The sequence below is a fragment of the Miscanthus floridulus genome, chromosome 11, assembly GCF_019320115.1.
Source record: "Miscanthus floridulus cultivar M001 chromosome 11, ASM1932011v1, whole genome shotgun sequence".
NCBI classification, from domain to species: Eukaryota; Viridiplantae; Streptophyta; class Magnoliopsida; order Poales; family Poaceae; genus Miscanthus; species Miscanthus floridulus.
In genome coordinates this window covers 71,359,067-71,368,779 of record NC_089590.1, presented here as the reverse complement: position 1 = coordinate 71,368,779, position 9,713 = coordinate 71,359,067, and the positions used below count along the sequence as shown (strand labels likewise).

Genomic DNA, 9,713 nt, shown 5'->3' with positions numbered 1-9,713 from the left:
CGAGCCTTCCCGCTCCCATAAGCAAGTATGTGCTTAGGATAATAAGTCTGTGACCTGACTATCATCCACAATAAAGGGCGATCTTTAACCGACACAGATAGGGAAAATAGTGTAACCAAGCTATGCCCCGTTGGCCGCGGGACATGACCTATTACACCCACCAATACCCGTACCATATCCCTACCCGGTCTCTATTTCCTTTCACCATTTTATCATGAGAGTAATAATGATAATCACCTATTGTGAGTAACGGCAGGTTACTCCCGCTACCGATAGCCTAAGCATAGCAGCTACTCGACCTATGCTAGTAGGACTCATAGGTAGGTTTATCTATGTATGTAGTTTCAATATAAATCTTATAACGTAAATGTACATCACATATATATATCCAGTGATTATTCAAAATAAGGGATATGCACCGGGGCTTGCCTTGGGCAGGCGGATTGTCAGCTATGTCAGTCGTCGGTGGCTGTGGGGCTTCCTCCTGTATGAGAACCTCCTCCTCGTACTTCTCGATCACCTCCTCGTATTCCTGCTCTCTGGCGGTCACGAACTCCACCAACCCGTTCTCTACATGCATGCAATGATGATGCAACACTTAGTATTTTGGCAACAACAACTCTTAAAATAAGAATACACATGATAAGCTACTAAGCTAGCTCTAATGACTAACATACTAAGCTAATCATTATCTCTACCAAATAGATTTCAAGCTCACCCTACAAGTGCTTAACTTTTATAAACCAATATCATGCCATTATTCCTTTAGCCTTAATGGGTATTTAGCTACCATATTAAGTAGTCTATTCTAGGGCTATAAAAATTAAAGTGAGCACATAATAATACAATGAAGCTACTATAAAAATTTTAGGGTTTTTGCTATCACCAATCTACCACAAAAATTCCTACAATTATTAATCAAAATAATACTAAGCATCTCAACTATTTTAATGCTCCTTAGCAACGACACATATATATATGAACTAACTATACTAACAGGTAGACAATGTTTTTGGGAACCTAATAAAATTAGTTTTATAATTTTTGGATATCTATATTATTTTATATTAATTACCAAAGTTTAGCTCAGAATTAAAATAAAAATCTATTTCTATTTTCCACGAAAAAACCGATTTCGGCCCAACGCGCTGACATATTAGCAAAAGCGCCCCTGGACTCTGAACAAAACAACCCATAGTCCACGTTACTATTCCTAGAGATAGCACCTATGCAAAAAGACCCTTGCACTCTCTCCTCTTTACAACGGCAAGGTCCCTAGCCTCCCCCGCGCGCTTTGGCGCGGCGAGCGGTGGCACTGGCAACAGCGCCGGCCACCCGAGACCCATGCTAACCTAGATAAGAGGTTGAATCTCACCAAGGGGTCGACGCGAGGCGATGGGGGCGGTTACACGAGCCGGGCCGCCGTAGAAGGACCTCTCCACAACGGCGGGCACCCTGCAACAATGGCGACGGCGTTCTGGTGAGCCGCAGCAACAATAAGGCAGTAGGGGTAGCGGGTGAAGAACGACAACTCACCCGTGACCTAACTGAGGTGCTGGCTCGGCCAGGGATGACTCGAGCGAGGCTGGCCAAGTGCGCGTTGCGAGGTGAACAGCGGACCACAAAGGTACGATCGTGTCAGCGGTGAGGAGGTGGCACTATAACTGCGACTAGAGTGCGCACGGCGCAGAGGGGCTCAAGGCGGAGCTATTGGTGCAGCCAATTCGACGTGGGACTAAGTGGGGAGGACTGGCTATGGCGCGAGCGGTGATGGGTCTTAACGGCGCGGTGGCGGGGCGAAGCTCCAAAATTGAGGCTCGGCTAAGCTGTAATCAAAGCGGGGTGAGGACGGCTGGAGATGGGACGTGAGGATGGAGGCGCGAACAAGAGGGATTGATGAGAGGTGACCCCTTGTAGCTACGACGCTGGTGCAATTTGACGGCGTCAGGGAGACGAGAACAGAGAGAGAGAGAGCGAGGGAGCGGTGGGGGAGGGGCAACTAGCAACTCGGCAAGGGCGTGCCTTGGTGGGACACGGTTGGCACGATCGACGTAGCCCGCGGCCAAGCACTAGCCGATAGACACGCACGCTCGCGACCGGCGTGGCCCGTGCGCCGCAGTGCCATCAGTGGCAAGGCGACGGCGACACAGCCACGTGCGAGCAGCGTCAAGGCAGGCCAGTGCGCAACACAGCTGTAGGCGCGTAGCGTGGTGATGCAACAGTGGCGGCGGCAGCGCGTCGCGAGTGCGGAGGCAGCAGCAGCACTAGCGGCAGCCACGGTGGTAGGGGCGGTCCGGCGTAGAGCGGACCGGCGGCCTAGCGGTGCGGCCAGAGCGGCCAAGCCGCGGCAAAGGCCACGCGGCCACGCGCGCGCACGGCACAACCACGCGGCGACGCGGGTCGGCCACGTGTGGTGACCACGCGCACGGCGCCAGATAGCACAAAGTTGTGACGTGCACGAATTTAAAGCGCTGATCACGACCAAACTGTTGCTCCTAAACCTAAACCGGCTTCACTACACTCAAGATGGAATATGGAACTACTAAATCGAATCATAGCACTACACCACTCCTTTATCCAATCTCTCTAAATAAATTGCTAAACATAACAGCATCTAGCTGTCCACAGACTTAGAAATTTTCTAAGCGTTTGAGATAATCTTAATTTCATATTGCATATCTAAGCTACTAAAAATATTATTTAGCAATATTCTTTTTCAACAGCAAGTATTTCATTGTCATCTACAAAGTTTGCACTTACAACGTTATTTAAGTATCATACACATGTTCTATAGTATTTTTGCTTAATAAAAATTGATTTAAAACCCTACTTGATATGCATGAACCATCGAACCAACTTTTGTTTAGCATTTTTATTGATCATTTTGAGTTACATAAATTGATCTACACATTTCACCACATGCATTAACATACAAGTATGATGCTCATAACACGTTTTAGTAGATGATTAACGGGTTCCACCCTAGTCACTCGTAGAATAAGTGCTTCATTCACTCTAAATTATAAATCATTTTAATCTTATCCTAAATTGAACTTTCTTTGACATAGGACCAAGTCTATACATCGCCAGGTTACCTGTGACCGAGAACCCAAAAACCCTAACTCTTGGTCCCAAGCCAGACCCTCAACTTCTTCGGTGGCGACAGCTGACACATCGTGGAGAAGCTTGTGAGCAAATTTTACCATGGGTATAAATCAGAAATTTCATGCATAACAGTTTTGTACCCATATTTATATTTGAAGACAGAAATCAAACGGAGCTGCCGTGTTACCTAGGGAACACTTTATTTCTACAGTCCTGCAACTGCAGTAGTTCTACGCTACGCCAGCACTACTGGTACCAGCACAGCAACCATTTGACGAAAGCCATAACAGCTGGACTTCTAAAGCTCCCGTGCGTCTACGGGTCCACCGATCCAGCCGTCCCAGTCGCGTACGTACTCGGTTACTACAACTACTACTACGAGTCTACCACCACTACGTTGGCCCCATCCCAGTAGCGGCAGCAAATGTTTGACGTAACAGGTCGGAGCGGTTTAACTGCGGGAGACTGGCACTCCGGCGACGCGACGCGCGCCCTGACTTCCCGGCCCAAATTCAATGGCGTTCTGGTATGGTAAGGCCCCGTTGAGTTCCCAAAAATTTTCAACTTAAGACGTCGCCTCGAATCTTGCGGCACATGTATGAAGTATTAAATGTAGATAAAAAAAACAAAACTAATTATACAGTTGAGTAAGAAATTGCGAGACAAAACTTTCGAACCTCCATAATTAAACACCAATTACCAAATACAAACAAAATGCTACAGTAGCCGAAACAAAAAAATTTTCATCGTCTAAACGCGGCCTAAACCGTAAACGCGAATATTCGCCCTGGTTCAGTTCATCCATCGAAATTTTATACTGTACCCTCTTACATTAAATATTTGACACATACTAAATATAAACTAAAAAACAACTAATTGCATGGATTACGACTACTATACTAGACAAATCTTTTAAACATAATTAGTCTATGATTTGACAAAAGTGCTACAGTACACATATGTGATAATGACTGATTAATTAGGCTTAATAAATTTGTCTCGCGGTTTACCGATGGATTCTTTAATTTATTTTTTTATTAGTATCTAAATACCCCATATGATACCCCAGATGACACACCAAAACTTTACACATATGTTACTGTAGCACTTTATTATCAAATCATAGACTAATTAGGCTTAAAAGATTCGTCTCGCAAAGTAATCGTAATCTGTGTAATTAATTATTTTTTAATCTATATTTAATATTATGTACATGTCAAATATTTGATGTGATAGATGTAAAATTTCGACGGAGGAACGAGGGCTCAGTGCACGGTCAGGCACGGCATGGCCACAGCGGCGGGGCTGCGCAGCGTGCGCCCCGACCAGCCGGCAAGCGCCGGCCGCCCTACCACCTGACCTGGGTGTTCCAGGCCGGCCGAGCGAGACAAGCGTCAATGCGCCGCGCAGCGGCCGCGAAGCCACCCTCCACCCGATCCGGACGTCCACCGGCACCGCGCCGCGCTCCGACCCGGCGAGCACAACGAAACCATTACCCGTCGGCGTCGCCCACTCCTCCGTGGACCGTGGCCGAACCACCGAGGTCAGGTCCCCGGTGGAGTGGCGGGGATGGCCTACTCCGCTCATGCGGTCTGTCCGTCGCGGTCCAAAGGCTATGGGCGCGTCACATTCCTCCATCCTGGTTCTTGGGCTTTTCCTGCCGCGGCTCCTCCGCTCCGCAGTCCGCACCACACGGTCCACGGTGCACGGACGAGACGACGGCCCCCGCGCCCACGACTCGCGCGCGGACTCGCCCGTACTGCTTGCGCTAGTACATGTACATGCAGTAGGCAACAAAAAACTGTGCGCTGCCACGGCAACGCCCCGGGAAAAAAAATGCGCAAACAAATAAGATAGAAGATTCTGACCTCCCTGGATCGATCTCCCCGCCGCCGTCGTCTCGCCCTCCCAACTCCCAAGTGGCCAAGCCCCAGCCCGCCTTCTCCTCTCCACCTTCCGCGTGGGACTTCCACGTTAACCTCCCCGTCCGTCGGCCCGCCCGCGCGCCGCGCGCGTGACCGCATCATTGCGCCATCGGCTAGCCGAGTCCCCCCATCGCCGCGCCGGACGACTAGACCAAACGCCACCGAACGCCATAATTGTGGGCAACTGCCTCTGCCTGCCTGCTCCACTTCACTCCAGACTTCACGCCATAATTGCACCGTTCGTTCGTTCGCGCGGCAGCACCAGCCACCAGCGCCGGCAGCCGGCAGGCACGCACGCGATGGGGTGCAAGGGGTCCAAGCTCGACGACCAGGAGGCCGTCGCGCTCTGCCGCGCCCGCGCCGACCTGCTCGCCGCGGCCGTCCGCCACCGCTACGCGCTCGCCGACGCGCACGCGGCGCTCGCGGACTCCATCGAGTCGGTCGCCGCGCTGCTGCACCGCCTCCTCCGCCTGCAGGCCGAGTCGCCGGGGCTCACGCTGCCCTCCGCGCGCAAGGGCGGTGGTGGCGCGCCCGCGAACCGGCCGCCGCGCTCCTTCGACCCGTCGTCTGCCCACGGCCATTCCTCGCACCTCCAGTTCGGCGCGTCGCCCGGATCCGAGCCGGCGGCGTCGCCGGCCGACTCGCCTCCGCGCCGCGTCCCCGAGCAGCTGCAGCACCCGCACCCGCACCCGCATTACGCCGCGTACGGGTACGACTACGCGGCGCAGCCCGCGTACGCGTCGTACCCGGCGCCGGCGGGTTCGTTGCAGTTCTATTACGCTCGCAGCCGCCCGCCCCTCGCTTCCGTCGCCGTCACGCAGCGCGCGCCGGGGCCGCCGGAGCGCGTGGTGCGCTTCGGCTCCTTCGACGCGGCGGGCGGCTACCCGCAGCACTACGCCTACAGCGCCCAGCGGGCCCCGGTCCCGCCTCCGGCAGCGCTGCAGCGGACGGCTCCGCCTTCGCCGCCGAAGGCGAGCTCGTGGGACTTCCTCAACGTATTCGAGAAATACGACTCGTACGAATACGCCAGCTACTACTACGACTCCGCCACCGCAGCTACTGCGGCCGCGGCGCCGTACACGCCGAGCCGGAGCTCGCGGGAGGTGCGCGAGGAGGAGGGCATCCCGGACCTGGAGGACGACGACGAGGAAGACGGCGTGGTCGTGAAAGAGGTGGCCGGGCAGTACACAGCGCCTGGGAGTGGCGGTGCCCGCAGCCGGCGCAGCTCGCTCGGCGGTGTCAGCAGCTTCGCCGAGCTCGACCAGCCGGACAATGTTGTCGCCCATAAGGACGTCATCGGCGAGTTACGGCGAAGGCAAACAACAGCACATGGTAATGTGTCGGTGCACGCTCCACCACCTCCCGCGCGGAGGGTCGTCGACAATGCGAGTGTAGCTGGCGAAATCAAGGCACAGCTTGTCCGCACGGCCGAGGCGGCTAGGCAGCTCGCGCCGATGCTCGAAGTCGGGAGGCCAAACTACCAAGGCCGCAGCTCAGTCTACCAATGTGAGCTACATCTTGTTTACTTCACGTCCAATTTAACTTGGATTGTCAGTTACTCATTATGCCACTGGATGCTTAATTCTTTGATCAGCTTCCTCAAAGATGATGTCGGCTATCTCCGTGCCTCATTTGGGGTGCAAAGACATGGACGTGTTGGACGTCGGAGTGGTAGGGAAGATGGTGGACACGCGGAGCCTATCCTACGCACTTGAGAAGCTCTATTTCTGGGAGAGGAAGCTGTATGGTGAGGTCAAGGTATGGTCATCATCTTCTGATAAAAAACTGGCCTTGTTTTAAACTTTATACTACAATAGAACTGATCTATGAACTGGAGCTATGATAATGGTGGTTTATGGAAATGTTCAATGGAAATTAAATGATAATATTGTATGGTATGCTGCATATCATGTCACTCCAATGTGTATTGTTAATTTTATGTTAGTCTTAATCCGCATTAAACTATGCCCTTCGTCTTAAACCAACCTCTACTAAATTAATTAATGGTGCTGATCAGCAACAGTACATCGCTATGGGAAGGTTGATGTTATTTTGACTTTTGCATATGAAGCAAAATTCTTAACTACGTACTTTTAAGAAAGGCCGGCTGCTAAGTCTCAGATTTGCAACCTAATATGTTTCTAAATAGTGTTAACTGATTAGTTTTTACTAACACAGTGGTTTGCTAGCAGTATTTTTTTTTGTGTACTTTAGGTCATGCGCATGTTTAACCAAGGGTCCAATTAGGATAATACCCACCACGGAAAGTGCTTTCTGGAAGCCTATCGGTCAGATTTGGAAGAACATGTCTCATTAACCTTTTAAAATATTTTTCTGATCTGTAGTAGTGGAGTTTTATTGGTCCAGCTAGTGGAACATGGGAGAACAAGTGGATATATTTTGAGAATCCATTTGCTTTCAGTTTTATGTGTCACAGTAAATAGAACCAGTTCGTTCAAAACAGTAAATAGAACCATCTTTTTGTTTATTTAAAACTGCAGCCATCTTCTTGAATTGGATATGCCACTTTATGAATCTATTTGTTATCATTGATTTTGATAATGTTATAGTTCAATAGATTATGTCCATGCATATTTTCACCCTTGCTATCTTGTTTTTATATAATGTTCTTTTCTTCTTTGGTCTAATGTACTTCTCAATTTCTCATGCAGGCTGAGGAGAAGATGCGCTTACTTATTGCCAAGAACTCCAAGCGACTAAAATTATTAGATCAAAAGGGTGCAGAGCCTCAAAAGATTGATGCAACTCGAAATTTGCTGAGGAAGCTTTCAACAAAGATAAGGATAGCTGTGCGCGTTATAGCCAAGATTTCAAGAAAAATAAACAAATTAAGGGATGAGGAATTGTGGCCGCAAGTTAACACTTTGATCCAAGGGTATGCCTCTCTTTTAGCTCAAGGAAAGTGCTAATTTCTTCTTGTTGTTACTGTCAATGCTATTATTGCTATTGTTATATTACTACTAGTCTTACTCTTAATATTACTATTACCAAAACTACTAATATTATTGTTTTTTTTTGTGTGTGTGTGTGTTGGGTCTAGTCAGTGTCGGAGATACATATTGAATTGAATCTTTTTACACAATTGATAGTGACCTGATGTATGCATTCATGCAAACTAAAAATGGATTGAGAGGAAACCATAAAACATGGATATCTAGGAAGTAGGATTGTCAGAGTGTTTTTGTATACCTAGTGGCATGTTATATGTCAAATCGTGTTAAGTGATCTATAATAAATTGAAATACTGATTTACTTGCTTTCTCCCTTTGGTTGCTCCCTCCTCTTTTGCATTGTTGGGCCCTTCCTGAACAAATTAATGGCTTATTTCCAGGTTTGTATTAATGTGGCAAGATAAATTGGACTGTTACCATAGTCAGTGTCAAGTGATATCAGAAGCCAAAAACTTTACTTCAGTTTTGTCAGGTGGAAATGGCCAGGATTTGGTGTTGGAGCTTGAGGTAGAGCTGATTAAATGGATCATCAGTTTTTCCTCTTGGGTGAATTCACAAAGAAACTTTGTAAAGGCACTGAATGGATGGCTAGCACTCTGTCTTAACTACGAGCCTGAGGATAACACTACTGGAGTTCCATCTTATTCACCAGGAAGCATAGGTGCTCCATTGGTTTTTGTTACCTGCAACAAATGGTCTCAAGCCATGGATCGGATTTCTGAGAAGGATGTGCTTAACGCCATGCAAGCTCTTGTGTCTAGCATGCGGCACCTGTGGGAGCAGCAGCATCTTGAGCAAAGCGAACAAATAATCTCGATTCGAGAAAGGGAAAAATGGATCAAGATTTTGGAGAGGAAGACCCAGGAGATTAATAAAGAGGCAGATGAACTAAACAGGAAGCTGGCGTTAATTCCAAGCCAGCAGAGACTGCATGTGCCTCGGACCGTACAACTGTACGAGGCGCATTGTGTTGAGGCAAGTAACTTGCACATAAATCTGAGGCTGGTTCTTGAAGCTTCTGAGAACTTTGCTGCCAAATCACTGCAAGCTTTCCAGGATGTGTCAAAAAGTGCTGAAGGGACACGGACAAGGCTGCCTAGAGATAATGTGAGGAGAGAGCACCGTAGTAGTTCGAATAGAAGTTCAAACTATAAAACCAGCTCGTAAGATTTAAACATGTTCTATCTAGGTGGGATGAAAATATAACACAAGATACAGAGCTGGTAGCATGATGACTCGTTCAGGTGTGGTGGCTTCCTGTGCAGATGAAACTTGGATGGGGTCTTGTGCCAGAGACAAAACAACTTGAATGAGGGTTTTGAGCCGTTGAAAATCTGACATTCAAGAAGATTGGGTTGGTGATACAATTTATTTCTGGGGGCAAGAATTTTTTTTTTTAAATCCTTCCAGTCAGAGCATTTTGCCCAGTGTTCAGGTGCGTTGTTTGCCTTGGTTCAGGGACGTGTGTGTATACCCCTTTGTTGAACAACCACAAGGTTATACCGGTTGCGAAGACTGAGCAGAAATATGTGGTGCAGGCTCGGAACCATCCCTAGATGCAGCTGTCGCTTCTACGGACCCGACCACACGGGTCCTCCCCCAAAAACAAAAGCAGATGGATTTTGGTGACTGAATGTAAAATCAGTCAAATGTGCATTCCTGAACGATCTTTTGCTACACGAAGTTGTACATATTTATGGTGTATTTGCAA

General features: G+C 48.8%; 1 protein-coding gene across 2 annotated transcripts; it reads left to right on the top strand.

Annotated features, from left to right (window-relative positions):
• Nucleotides 1-5,009: 5,009 nt before the first annotated feature.
• Nucleotides 5,010-9,713, top strand: LOC136493637 (protein ALTERED PHOSPHATE STARVATION RESPONSE 1-like). Of its 2 annotated transcripts, XR_010768397.1 has the most exons (5): nucleotides 5,010-6,536; nucleotides 6,625-6,788; nucleotides 7,703-7,926; nucleotides 8,383-9,437; nucleotides 9,541-9,713. XR_010768397.1 is itself a non-coding variant. In XM_066489738.1 (4 exons), the coding sequence occupies exons 1-4, from the start codon at nucleotides 5,330-5,332 to the stop codon at nucleotides 9,167-9,169; spliced, it is 2,382 nt and encodes a 793-aa protein (XP_066345835.1). In that variant the 5' UTR covers nucleotides 5,010-5,329; the 3' UTR covers nucleotides 9,170-9,713. The 2 variants fall into 2 exon arrangements, 1 of the variants encoding a protein (XP_066345835.1); XM_066489738.1 differs by having other exon boundaries at nucleotides 8,383-9,713.

Bases quoted from the DNA above. Each gene is read 5' to 3' on its own strand.
- LOC136493637 (XM_066489738.1), top strand. From the start codon at position 5,330: ATGGGGTGCAAGGGGTCCAAGCTCGACGACCAGGAGGCCGTCGCGCTC. The intron at 6,537-6,624 runs GTGAGCTACATC...TTCTTTGATCAG, and splicing joins CCGCAGCTCAGTCTACCAAT to CTTCCTCAAAGATGATGTCG. The intron at 7,927-8,382 runs GTATGCCTCTCT...GCTTATTTCCAG, and splicing joins GTTAACACTTTGATCCAAGG to GTTTGTATTAATGTGGCAAG.